General features: G+C 37.9%; 1 protein-coding gene across 1 annotated transcript in view; it reads right to left on the bottom strand.

Annotated features, from left to right (window-relative positions):
• Window positions 1-14587, bottom strand: part of alg6 (ALG6 alpha-1,3-glucosyltransferase) — a 57426-nt gene that overhangs the window by 33764 nt on the left and 9075 nt on the right. Inside the window, exons 7-9 of the mRNA XM_061883689.1 lie at window positions 12668-12853; window positions 11622-11757; window positions 4781-4866 (exon numbers count right to left, since the gene is read on the bottom strand). Coding sequence (XP_061739673.1) covers window positions 4781-4866; window positions 11622-11757; window positions 12668-12853 — 408 coding nt within the window. The remainder of the gene's footprint in view (window positions 1-4780; window positions 4867-11621; window positions 11758-12667; window positions 12854-14587) is intronic.

Raw genomic sequence — 14587 nt, 5'->3', positions numbered from 1 at the left:
TGGAAACAGGCCTATGGAAATTCTCCATCATTCTGGTCATTATTCTGAGAGCATTTAATTATTGCAACTGGACTAAGCAAATAAATACCTTACGAATACAATTTCTTGAATAATGAAAATATCCACAGCTACAGTTAAATAAAAAATAATTATAATAATAATAATAATAATAATTATATATATATATATATATATATATATATATATATATATATATATATATATATATATATATATATATATATATATATATGTATATTAGGGCTGCGAATCTTTGCAAGTCCCACGATTCGATTCAATATCGATTCTTAGGGTCGCGATTCGATTACAAATCGATTTTTTCCATTCAACGCGATTCTCGATTCGAAAACAATATTTTTCCGATTCAAAACGATTCTGTATTCATTCAATACATAGGATTTCAGCAGGATCCACCCCAGTCTGCTGACATGCTAGCAGAGTAGTGTATTTTTTTTAAAAAGCTTTTATAATTGTAAAGGACAATGTTTTATCAACTGATTGCAATAATGTACATTTGTTTTAACTATTAAACGAACCAAAAATATGACTCATTTTATCTTTGTGAAAACATTGGACACAGTGTGTTGTCAAGCTTATGAGATGCGATGCAAGTGTAAGCCACTGTGACATTATTGTTTTTTTGGGTTTTTTTTCTAAATGTCTAATGATAATGTCAATGAGGGATTTTTAATCACTGCTATGCTGAAATTATAACTAATATTGATACTGTTGTTGATAATATTCATTTTTGTTTCACTACTTTTGGTATGTTCTGTGTCGTGTTTGTGTCTCCTCAATTGCTTTGTTTATTGCAGTTCTAATTGTTGCTGGGTCAGGTTTGGTTTTGGATTTGGATTGCATTGTTATGGTATTGCCGTGTATTCTTTTGTTGGATTGATAAAAAAAAAAATAATAAAAAAAAAAAAAGATTTTTAGGAAAATGAGAATCGATCTGAATCGCACAACGTGAGAATTGCGATTCAAATTCCAATTATATATATATATTAGGGGTGGGCAAATTAATGCGTTAATTACGAGTTAACTCATCAATCTATTAACGCCGACAATTATTTTATCGCGGATTCGCGTATGTTGTTTACATGCTTTTATTTTGTTAACGCCTTTTTTAATAAAGATGGTGGCGCCCGGGCGGGCTTCGGCGTGGAGGGGCTCTTGGTAAAGATGAAACATTTGGCAAAAATACCGGACAATTCTGCAAATTTCATGGCTGGCTTACAGCGTGGTCACTCCGGGATAGCTTACGACCGCCAGACAATTCTGAATGTGGATAGATCGGGCCGTTTTGGACTGAATGACGCGTGCTTGCTAGACCGGCTAGCTAGCATGGGAATACTTTGCCGGCTACATCCAGCGGCCTGTGAAGCAGCGGAGTATATGTGTTGTCTGTCTATTTATGAATAATGCAGACGAGGCGTGTTGGCTGAGTTCTTAACGTTTACTTTCAGAGCGTGCATATCACAACATACAAGATGCCGTCATGGCTACACACAACCTTTACCGGGCTACCGCGCATGCTCGTCACTCCTGTTGCATGCTGGTAGGGCAGTTCTTTTTTTCCCTGGCTCATAACATCACAATATAGTACCATGTATATGATGCGTTCAGTTTATCAAAGCACCAAACAAACAATTGGAAAATTCCCATCATATCAATTCCTAAATATGGTCATAATTATTTTAAGTGCACTACGCAGAATAAACACAACATTATTAATATTGCTACTACGGATAATTTGATAAAAAATTCCCTAAAACAGCCCACTACCTATAATATAGGTTTTTTAAACATAAGATCCCTGATAAAAAAAAATGTTCCTGCTGTTACCTCAGAAATTGCCTGTTCAGATGTTATGATTGTGGCTCAGAGATTTGTATGTAGATTATATTTATTTTCCATAACAAACAGGATAACTTAAATACCCTGGCAGTGGCAATAAGCTTAAATGTTTGTATTTACATTTTTTGAGTTGATTTTCATAAAATATGCTATTTAACTGCTACTGTTAAACAAGTACTGATTTGAATTGTGTTTGCACAACAAATGTTTTGGCGCTTTTGTTTATGTGGGAGAATATTCCAATAAAGGTGCACTGCACTCTACTTTTGAATTCATTATTGGGCTTTGCGTATACAATGCAGTTAATCGCGATTAATCAGAGAAAACGTGCGATTAACTTCAATTAAAATTTTTTATTGGTGCCCAGCCCTAATATATATATATATATATATATATATACATATATATATATATATATATATATATATATTATCAAATAAGTTATCGGTCTTGAGATGCAGGAAGTTACTGTAAGAAAAAAGTTTGGTTCCAGAATTACAAAATCTGTTGACAAGGCTTCACATCAGGAGAGCTAATAGTAGATATCAATTTCCAAACATTGACTATATTAATCATTGACAGTATCATTTGACTGTAGATCCTTTATTTGGTTTACCCCTGTAGTGAAAGTTCTAGCGACAAAGAAAAGAGCACTAAAACACTGGACCCCTTTCTCAGGACCATTAGTTTAACCCTTCAATTGTCACCTACTGGGGGTGGGGGCTGGGGGAGTCAGAGGAGTGTGATTAGGTGGTAGGATGTGTCCAGTGGTCTGTCAGTTGGCTGAGGTATCAGGGCAGCAATGTGTTTGTGCTTCAGAAATAGAAATTAGTTGTGTAAAGTTGAGCAAACATGGAACTACTCTAGTGCTGTAATTCAGTATGCTCACTCTAAACAACGGCAAGTGTCTTATTTATAAGGGTATCATTTTCACACTGTTTGAGAGCTGATTAATTCTGTGTACATTTTAAATACAGTGCCAAAAGACAGGAGTGTTTTTCATTTGTTTGAAAATTCAAAATTCACTACAGTCAAGGAGGTCTGACTTGAGCCAAGGAATTAACAGTCTGGCAGAATCATGCTCATGCAGGAAACATATGACCTATATTTAGGGTGTCGAGCTATTTAAACCCAATCCTCCATGACACAACTGTTACATCAACTGTTTCCTCTCAGTGATTCACAGGATGTCGGCTTTTGTTCAAAATAGTAAATCCAAAAACTTCCTGTGATGCTTAGTTGACACCTCATTCTTTTTCAGAACAACTTGTATCACACAGACATTAAAGGCCTACTGAAATTAAATGTTCTTATTCAAACGGGGATAGCAGGTCCATTCTATGTGTCATACTTGATCATTTCGCGATATTGCCATATTTTTGCTGAAAGGATTTAGTAGAGAACATCGACGATAAAGTTCGCAACTTTTGGTCGCTGATAAAAAAGCCTTGCCTTTACCGGAAGTAGCAGACGATGTGCGTGTGACGTCATGGGTTGTAGGGCTCCTCACATCCTCACATTGTTTATAATCATAGCCCGCAGTAGCTAGAGCTATTCGGACCGAGAAAGCGACAATTTCCCCATTAATTTGAGCGAGGATGAAAGATTTGTGGATGAGGAAGTTTAGAGTGAAGTACTAGGAAAAAAAAGAAAAAAAAAGGCGACTGCTCCAGGTGGGGTTTCAGATGTAATTAGACACATTTACTAGGATAATTCTGGAAGATCCCTTATCTGCTTATTGTTTTAATAGTGTTTTAGTGAGATTGTAAAGTCATACCTGAAATTCGGATGGCTGCGGTGAACGCCAGTGTCTCTGAGAGAAGCCGAGGAGCCAAGATCACAGCTGATTTTTGAGCTGCGGTAGGAGATCCCATAATCCACTGAAGTCTCCGGTAAGAGCCGACTTACTATCACAATTTTCCCATGCAAAAACTTGCTGGTTGACGTAGAGAAACATGTTTGCTTGACCGGTCTGTTAAAGCTTCACAACAAACAAAGAAACAAGGCTGTGTTTCGGTGCTGAAGGCAGCTGCAATCCAGCGCTTTCCACCAACAGCATTATTCTTTATAGTCTCCATTATTAATTGAACAAATTGCAAAAGATTCAGCAACACAGATGTCCAAATTACTTTGTAATTATGCAATGAAAAGATTACGACTTTTAGCCATGTGTGGTGCTGGGCTAATATGTCCGCTACAACCCGAGACGTCACAAACACGCGTCATCATTCCGCGGCGTTTTCAACAAGAAACTCTGCGGGAAATTTAAAATTGTAATTTAGTAAACTAAACCGGCTGTATTAGCATGTGTTGCAATGTTAATATTTCATCATTGATATATAAATTATCAGACTGCGTGGTCGGTAGTAGTGGGTTTCAGTAGGCCTTTAAGGTTTAACATTTGTTTTGCTGTATATGACACACACCTCCTTTCAATAACTCCAAGAGTGAAGTGAAGTGAATTGAAGTGAATTATATTTATATAGCGCTTTTTCTCTAGTGACTCAAAGCGCTTTACAAAGTGAAACCCAATATCTAATTTTTACATTTAAACCAGTGTGGGTGGCACTGGGAGCACAACGGCCCGAGGACACAATGGCAGTGTCTACGATGGCGGAAGCGGGGATCGAACATGCAACCCTCAAGTTGCTGGCACGGCTGCTCTACCAACCGAGCTATACCGCCCCATTCTGAAAGCAACTTTGACTTCATGTTCAGAGGATCCCCACAAGAGGTTTCTAGCTCACTCGTTCACAGTATTCACACCCTTGGGAAGGCTCGGCTTTCCCACCAAAAGGCTTCACGACATAAGACAGGCAGGTTGTAATGGAAGAAAGAGACAAATCACAGAAAAAACAATAGATGGAGAAGATTAGGTTTGATAAACAGATGTACGGATTACCTGAGGTAGAGTTGAAAGTCACTGGACAGAATGGATCTAATCTTTATCAGGACGTTCAAGCTGCACCATGTGTTGGCCACCTTATCCTGTCCACACAAGTACACAACTTGGTTAAATGGTAAATGGGTTATAATTGTATAGCGCTTTTCCACCTTCAAGGTACTCAAAGCGCTTTGACACTATTTCCACATTCACCCATTCACATCAAACAAGGAACCCTCAAGTTGTTGGTACGGTCGCTGTACCAACCGAGCCACGGCGCCTGTGATGACAGGCCAAATGATTGTCATCACATTCAGAACATTTAACTCGTGCAATACATTTTGCAATGACACTTTATTGTTCATAAACTATTTTTTTTAACATGTCATTAGGTCTTTTCAAACTCAATTACTATATGACTCTGACATCCAATTTGGAAAGAAAGCAAATAAGTGACATAAATTCCCATCTGGAAAGTGAAACAGAAATTCCCAGGAACATTCCTGGTACACAGGTTTCAAAATACATTTCAGAGGTGTGTGGTAAGTAACACGCTCTACGGACATATTTCTAAACTGTGGGACATAAGATCAAAAGGCATGTAGAGAGAGTAGTTTTCCCTTGACCAGCAGTTACAGACCAACCAATAATCAAAGTTTTCAAGGAAGAATTAATTAAGAAATAATTGGACAATTGTATTTGTAAATGCTAGGCTAGAGTGTAAATAATTCAGATTTTTGATGTTGAGTTTAGAAATGAATGAATTAATTTGCTGATTAAATGTCAGCTGAGGATATGGTCATCATTTCCTTCAGCCCAGAAAAACTTAATTTGTGTCTAACGAGTTGGAGACAATTTGCAAAACAAAAATACAGTGAAAGTAATACATGTATACATTAATAAATTACATATTTTAAATTATTACATTAATGATTTTAACACTTCCAAATGAATAACATTTGATTTCATTATTGTAATCTACAAATGCTTTAGTGTCGGGCCACAACCAGACATCTTATTTCTGTCTCCCTTCCATGCTACAGCTGCTCACAACACAGCTGTGTAGACCCTCATGGCAGCCCCGTCAGCAAAGGGTTGTGCAATGTTTCGCTGTCTAAACTACAGCCCTCTCTGTTTTCTCTCCAAATAACCACCATGGGATTTTTTTTTAAACACCACCTGAAGGCAACACATGATCGGGAAGGGGGGGGGGGCAGGCTCTCCAGCAATTGGTGCTGCACCGTCACCTATAAGCTATGTTGGAATTTCACAGGGAGAAGCATTTGGTGCCATTTTTGTGAGCGGGCAGCAATCTGAGATGCCAGAATGTACTTCAGTGGGTAAACTTACAACTGCTCCCTTCCAGAAGTTGCCACAAGCACCACACCACATCACGCCGTTCCCAACAAATGTTCACACCCCTTTACACAAAGCGTATGTTTGCACACATAATTTCACAGTTAAGGACGATGTTCGCCCAGCAGCCTGTCTGAGTGTCATCACAGTCTCTGGCATCTTGTGTTGGTTACCCACGTAAGAAATGTCTGTGTGCAGTGTTCTCTTGGTTTATCGAGTTCTATCCTTTCAGACCACCCCGTGCTAGATGCATTTCCTTGAAGAAGAGACACTATTTATTTTATGACGTATACGAATTCAGTGGTGCTTTAACTTACGAGCAATGTGAGATTAGAGCAGTCTCGCAGCTTTTTGTTTTGCTTTAAATTGCAAGCATACCTTGAGTTATGAGTATTTTCGCTCTCGGTTGAAATAATATTTGTAAAAGGGCTGCGCCATTTGAGCAATAAAGGGAAATTATACTATTACTCTTTGTTGTCCCAGCTAGGTTTACACAACAAAAATAAATCGACACAATCCCGCCCTCTAACCATACTAATCGGAACAACAACAAAAATTGAGCAAAATAAAGGAAGAGGAAAAAGAAATTTAGAAAAACATCCGTCCATTCATCCATTTTCTACCACTTGTCCCTTTTGGAGTCGCGGGGGTGCTGGGGCCTATCTCAGGTGCATTCAAGTGAAAGGCGGGGTACAACCTGGACAAGTCACCTCCTCATCGCAGTTTAGAGAAACAAACTTGAAAACACGTCCTACCTGTTAGCAGCCTAACCGGCAAGTCAGCCACCATTCGCAAAATGCAGCCACACACATCCAAACGATGAACATTTATACAGAAAAATATTGAAAAACTTCAGATGCTGGTGTTTGACGTGTTTCAGTTAGCTCTGTCTAGTTTTGACTCAACAAACTGGAAGGTCGAGCATTAGCTTTGGTACACAGACATACATATCACTTGTTGTCAACACTGACTTTTCCGCTTCATCACTCAAATACGTCTCTGCGGAACTTAATAAGCAGTTTCCTAGCTCCATTTGTTACACGATGAAGACAGTGTCGCCAGATGTCACAAGAGAAACGCTCCAGCACTATAAAAACTAGTAGCTTATAATAACTAATAAAAGCAGACTTGGCAACACAAAGAAGCAGCCCAAAGGAGACACCGCATTACTCCGGTCCTCTAAATCAGTGGTTCTTAAATGGGGGTACGCGTACCCCTGGGGGTACTTGAAGGTATGCTAACATGTAGCATCATTTGAAAAGTTAACTGCTAGAGAATGAAGAGAATTTCATAACGTCCGTAATAACCTACCACATAGCTAAGGACGAATACTATTTGATTTACTATTATGCGGCTCATTTATATTTAACACTTAAAATGCCTCTGACAATCTTGCACTTTCTGTTTTGGAAATGACATGAACGTTTGTGCCACTGCTTAATAACTGTTTGATAAATACGCTTTTGGTCAATTGACTTAGTTGTGATTTCCATCTCTGCATGATAGTTCAAAAGTAGCATATATTAATGCAGTATGTAGAAGAATGTTTTAATGTAGACACATAGAATCATCTTACTGCTGTGATTATATGCATCAAGTGTTCATTCAAGGCCAAGTCAAAAAATCGAGATATATATCGTTTATCGCGATATAGCCTAAAAATATCGAGATATTAAAAAAAGGCCATATGGCCCAGCCCTACTCTGCCCAAAGCTTTGCCGCTGACGGCAATCTAAGATTTCTGAGAAGTGCACGTCAGGACTTGTGGGAGGGTACCCAGGGAAAGAAGCAAGACTTTCGCAAGTACCGTGACACAAGTGTAAAAACCAGGCTTTAGTCTTTCTCCCCTCGAAGGTGCTCCTGATTCACGGAATTGCATTTAGTATTTGGCTTTTTGCTCTTTTTTAAATTTTTACATCCAAAATCTGACCAAAACGCTTCTTTAAAAGCAGAATCATTGAAATGATTGCTGCAATTTGCACTACTTTTGTTTGGTCCATCCCATTTTGTGGCAAGTTAATTTGACTGGAGAGGACTAATTTCCTCATATTCCCATCATTGGAACATGTATGTAGACTGACCCCTTCTTTAGTAGTATTGCTACACCCTCCAGCAGTAGTCTGGGACAGTGGTTCTCAAATAGGGGTACGCGTACCCCTCGGGGTACTTGAAAGTATGCCAAGGGGTACGTGACATTTTTTAAAAATATTCTAAAAATAGCAACAATTCAAAAATCCTTTATAGATATATTTATTGAATAATACTTCAACAAAATATGAATGTAAGTTCATAAACTGTGAAAAGAAATGCAACAATGCAATATTCAGTGTTGACAGCTAGAATTTTTGTGGATATGTTCCATAAATATTGATGTTAATGATTTCTTTTTTTGCGAAGAAATGTTTAGAATTAAGTTCATGAATCCAGATGGATCGCTATTACAATCCCCAAAGAGGGCACTTTAAGTTGATGATTACTTCTATGTGTAGAAATCTTTATTTATAATTGAATCACTTGTTTATTTTTCAACACATTTTTTGTTATTTTTATATCTTTTTTTCCAAATAGTTCAAGAAAGACCACTACAAATGAGCAATATTTTGCACTGTTATACAATTTAATAAATCAGAAACTGATGACATAGTGTTGTATTTTACTTCTTTATCTCTTTTTTTCAACCAAAAAAGCTTTGCTCTGATTAGGGGGTACTTGAATTAAAAAAAATTTCACAGGGGGTACATCCCTGAAAAAAGGTTGAGAACCACTGCTCTAAAGGTCTGTACAATACAATGCATTTAGAAAAAATACTGTAATTGTTTGTAGTACATGCCATGATAATGTGTTTTAAACAATATTTTTTTCCAAGTTTTTTTTATTTTTTAAAGACATGTTAAATTGTGGGTTTTTTTGTGGGGATATGAGGGGGTCAAGCAAAGATTGAATTGATTTTAATAGGCTGATTAGAGATCCCAGTGTTTTGCGTTATGTGCTCGGCCGTGGAACACAATGTGCACGTAGGTTGAAGCACAGCTCTTCTAAATGCCTTTCAAGTAACAGTAGAGTGGAAAAACAGGTTGTCTCTATATTGAAGCTATTATCATATATTTCTTATTCATGACATCAAAATACTTTTACATTTAGCAAATAAATAGTATCAATCTCAGAGAGATTCTCGAGCCATTTTGAGAATTAATGAGGAAGCCATTAACGTGATCTGTGACGTAGCGTTAGGAACCACAGCTCCCTTCCCTATCAACAACAATATTAACTAATCAAACAGATTTTGTGAGAGCCAACAACGATTACTTTGGGAAAAAAATATGATCAGAAACTTATATTTTTGAGCCCAAATCCATAGCTAATGAGCAAAAGGTTTTGGAAGCAAAGTGCTAAATGGATGCAGCTTTATTGTAACAATAGAGCATTAGCAACATTGCTAGGTGCTAAACATACAAACTAACCATTACAAATCATAATAAAACAAACACTTACTGTACAATTTACACTCTTGTTGGGATGCCGAACGACGGGACGCTCACATAATTCCAATTAAATGAAGCCTCAAATCGCAATCCTCACGAAAGGTTAAAAAGAGTTTCCGCAACTATGACTTTTTCACTCTCTCTGGGGATTTCAAAGTCGACTAGCCTGTCGGTCCACAGCCACATTAGTCTGCTACCAGGTGAGAGATGAACGAATTATAATCTAGAATTTACTTTTAGCAAGTGTGAGATGAAGCAGAAGCAGACGCCGGCTTAGTGTGTCAACCATAGCAGAGTAAGCTAGGATTAGCTAACTGCTAAAAATGCCCCGCTAAAATAGTCAGACTGCGTTGGCGCTTATAATAACAATATCGCTTACATTTGGTTTATCAGGTCACATCGTCTAAATGGAGTATTATTGGCGGTTTCTGGATGTTTTTAAGAGGGTATAATGGGGGCAATAGAAGACCATTGATCTGTTGACTCAATTGTTAGCATTAAGAAAGCCAAGCATATGTGTTCTTGTCTTACATAAACAATGTGAATGATAAACAGCACATCTCTTTCCAATTTTTGTGTATTTCCATTATGGCTGATCTAATAATATGGTCAGAGTGCAGAAGTGTTACTACAGTGATTATCTAAGGAAATTGCCAAAAATATTTTAAGCGGAATGTTCAAAAAGACTGACTGAATTTTTAGCATTTTGATATGTTCAGACGGTATTTTCACATACTTTGCAAATTGTTAATGCTATTGGGTATGGTTTAATGAATACAATGAAACACAAGTAAGCATATATAGTCAACTTGTTTTTCCAGTCTACTGGTACTTTCCATCTTTTAGAAGCTAAACACTTCATTTGCGTTAGAAACTCTTCATACACTGTAAAACTGATGTAATTTTAACATTAAACTTAAATGGGTACTCAAAGTTAATGTAATCAATGGTACTTCAAAATCTGTGATGCACTGAGATCGTAGTAAAGTAAACCATAAAGCGGCCAGGGAATATTAAATGTTTTTTTGTTTATAGGTGATTACAGTTAGAGTGGCACAAACAATTCTTTGAACCTGTAACTTTTGACGTATGTATTTTTTCATTCCTAAGGCATCTCTTAATCAATTTTAGAGTGAATTATATTTACGTAGCGTTTTTCTTTTGAGACTCAAAGCGCTTTACATAGTGAAACCCATTATCTACATCTTTAAGCTACATTTAAACCTGTGTGGGTGGCACCGGGAGCGGGTGGGTAAAGTGTTTTGCCTAAGGACACAACAGCAGTGACTAAGATGGCAAAAGCAGGGATCGAACTTGGAACCTTGAAGTTGCTGGCACGGGCACTCTATCAACCGAGCCACTCCGTCCCATGCCACATCATTATGCAAAATGAAACTTATGAAACTTTTCAGTCACCAAGAGTCTGTCACATGTTTTCTAAAGCGCATTCTTTGTCTAACATGAATTTGTACCACTCTTTTAATCAGCCAATAATATAGACTGGCCATAAGATTTGTTAACTAAAAGGATCCCTAGAATGTCAAACTAGAACAGTACTGATGAGAACCTACACCTTACATCTAAGATTTCAGAATAAGCCATCTCCACACTCTCCTCATATCCTTTCACTTCCTAGAGATAGAGTGTAACTGATCCTCTGACCTTTCTCAGATTTGAATCATGTTATCCTTCTCTGATCAGTGTCGGACTGAAGGAATTAACTGTGTGTACCAATGCTGAGAAAATGGAACTGTTTGAGGACACAAGGAACCCATTGCTTGCCTCTCATAAAAACAGTCTAGTATCTTTCAATGATTCTTTTTGAAATGCATGAAGTTTCTCAGGAATAAAATGTAATTCCCTGGAAATGTTGTCATGGGATCACAAGTGTTCTCCTGTTTATTTTATTAGTTTTCAAACCACAATTCTTAGACAAGTGCAATAAAAGTACAAATACTTTCTCAGTGGAAACAATAGATCTAAGACATTTGGGTTTCTCGCTTTTCTGTCAACTGTTGTACCTCAAATAGGCCTCGAGACACGGGAAAGATTCTCCTGAGCACCTGTAAGGTCTGGCTAGGGTCAGACAAGAAGGGCAGCCAACAGAGGGCAAAAGTCACCAGCACTGTCGCAGCGACTTTCAGAAACAGCAACAACCTAAAAAAAAAAAAAGTGTCACAAAAAAAGTAGTCATTTAAAAAAAATACCAGTAAGCATTAAAGAATGAAATGTGAGCATCTTGTTATAGTGATTAATAAAAGCTAAGCCATTAACAGATAATATACAAATTAAAATATTTTGTCTACACTCAACATTTTGATAAGGATTTTATTTTAACTCATGATTTTATTCGCATTCTTGTAAATTGTATGCATCTGTAAAGCACTTTGATTTGCCTTGCCTACAAGTTGTGCTCTATGAATAATATATTCTCTATAAAAAGTGTTCCGTGTTAACATTTCTGGGTGTCTAGAGAGGAATATTTGGACTTCCAAATCCTTGAGAATGGATAAATAACAAAAACTGAGGTACCACGGTAGTTGGGCTTCCCTTGGTTAGGGATTTGGTTTCCTTTTGAGGAATGCAGTGAAAGCCACACATCAGCTTTGAGTCTTCAGTGTAGGTCATACCCTGCAGTGATCTTGTCAGCTGTAGCTGGGAAGCTGCTAGAGAAGCTGCACACATGAGCATAGCTGAAGAGTTTGGGCATGGCCAAAATGTCATCTGGACATATCTTCCCACAAACCCTTCTAATCCGCCACTCCATTTGTTTGAAATGTCCTTGGAACATTGTTACTAGATAAACAGACACGAGTAACAGCATCCAATCTGATTACCTCAGTAATTCTGTGGTGCTTGAGAGAACTGAGCTTTCTTATACCAAGTGACATAAGGTCAAAACGACATGAAGGCAAAACAAGAATCTATATTGGACAAATATTTCTCAGCTCGCTTTTCCAGCTTTAACCGCAAGCTCAGAATGCACATAACAGACAACAAGAAACACAATTCTACACTCATCACTCGCAACACTTGCACAGCATTGAAGAGACATAAAAAGACTCACCCTCGACCTCTCAGGCCCAACTTGACGCACTTTCCCAGGAGGTAGCAGAAGAAGGGCAGAGCATGGTAGAGTTCCATCTGTTTGTAGTTGAGGGCCAATGTGAAAGCCATTGAGCCCAATGCATCCCAGCCCAGTCCAAGAGCCAGAACAGCCCACAGGGCAAAGCCAAGGCTCACTGCATTGTACCTGGTACTGTTAAGTTCAATATTATAATAATGCATCTTTTAATAAGGGCTGTCAAAGTTAACTTGTTAATACAAACCCCGTTTCCATATGAGTTGGGAAATCGTGTTAGATGTAAATATAAACGGAATACAATGATTTGCAAATCCTTTTCAACCCATATTCAATTGAATGCACTACAAAGACAACATATTTGATGTTCAAACTCATAAACTTTTTTTTTTTTTTTGCAAATAATAATTAACTTAGAATTTCATGGCTGCAACACGTGCCAAAGTAGTTGGGAAAGGGCATGTTCACCACTGTGTTACATCACATTTTCTTTTAACAACACTCCGTTAACATTTGGGAACTGAGGAAACTAATTGTTGAAGCTTTGAAAGTGGAATTCTTTACCAATCTTGCTTGATATACAGCTTGAGTTGTTCAACAGTCTGGGGTCTTGTTGTCGTATTTCACGCTTCATAATGCGCAACACATTTTCAATGGGAGACAGGTCTGGACTGCAGGCGGGCCAGGAAAGTACCCGCACTCTTTTACTACGAAGCCACCCTGTTGTAACACGTGGCTTGGCATTGTTTTGCTGAAATAAGCAGGGGCGTCCATGATAACGTTGCTTGGATGACAACATATGTTGCTCCAAAACCTGTATGGACCATTCAGCATTAATGGTGCCTTCACAGATGTGTAAGTTACTCATGCCTTGGGCACTAATACACCCCCATACCATCACAGATACTGGCTTTTGAACTTTGCGCCTAAAACAATCCGGATGGTTATTTTCCTCTTTGTTCCGGAGAACACCACGTCCACAGTTTCTAAATATAATTTGAAATGTGGACTCGTCAGACCACAGAACACTTTTCAACTTTGCATCAGTCCATCTTAGATGAGCTTGGGCCCGGCGAAGCCGGCGGCGTTCCTTGGTGTTGTTGATAAATGGCTTTCGCTTTGCATATTAGAGTTTTAACTTGCACTTACAGATGTAGCGACCAACTGTAGTTACTGACAGTGGTTTTATGAAGTGTTTCTGAGCACATGTGGTGATATCCTTTACACACTGATGTCTGTTTTTGATGCAGTACCGCCTGAGGGATCAACGGTCCGTAATATCATCGCTTACGTGCAGTGATTTCTCCAGATTCTCTGAACCTTTTGATGATTTTATGGAACGTAGATGGTAAAATCCCTAAATTCCTTGCAATAGCTTGTTGAGAAATGTTGTTCTAAAACTGTTCGACAATTTGCTTACAAATTGGTGATCCTCGCCCCATCCTTGTTTGTGAATTACTTAGCATTTCATGGAAGCTGCTTTTATACCCAATCATGGCACCCACCTGTTCCCAATTAGCCTGCACACCTGTGGGATGTTCCAAATAAGTGCTTCATGAGCATTCCTCAACTTTATCAGTATTTATTGCCACCTTTCCCAACTTCTTTGTCACGTGTTGCTGGCATCAAATTCTAAAGTTAATGATTATTTACAAAAAAAAATGTTTATTAGTTTGAACATCAAATATGTTGTCTTTGTAGCATATTCAACTGAATATGGGTTGAAAAGGATTTGCAAATCATTGTATTCCGTTTATATTTACATCTAACACAATTTCCCAACTCATATCGAAACAGGGTTTGTACATGCAATTGATCACAAAACAAATTACAGCATTAATCATGTATAAAAGCAGAGTCATTTTGACTACACATGCTCCTTTACCTTAACCGTAAATGACTACA

The sequence above is a fragment of the Nerophis ophidion genome, linkage group LG22, assembly GCF_033978795.1.
Source record: "Nerophis ophidion isolate RoL-2023_Sa linkage group LG22, RoL_Noph_v1.0, whole genome shotgun sequence".
In the NCBI taxonomy this organism is placed as follows: Eukaryota; Metazoa; Chordata; class Actinopteri; order Syngnathiformes; family Syngnathidae; genus Nerophis; species Nerophis ophidion.
The sequence above is the reverse complement of the archived record's forward strand: the minus strand, read 5'-3'. Positions and strand labels throughout refer to the sequence as shown.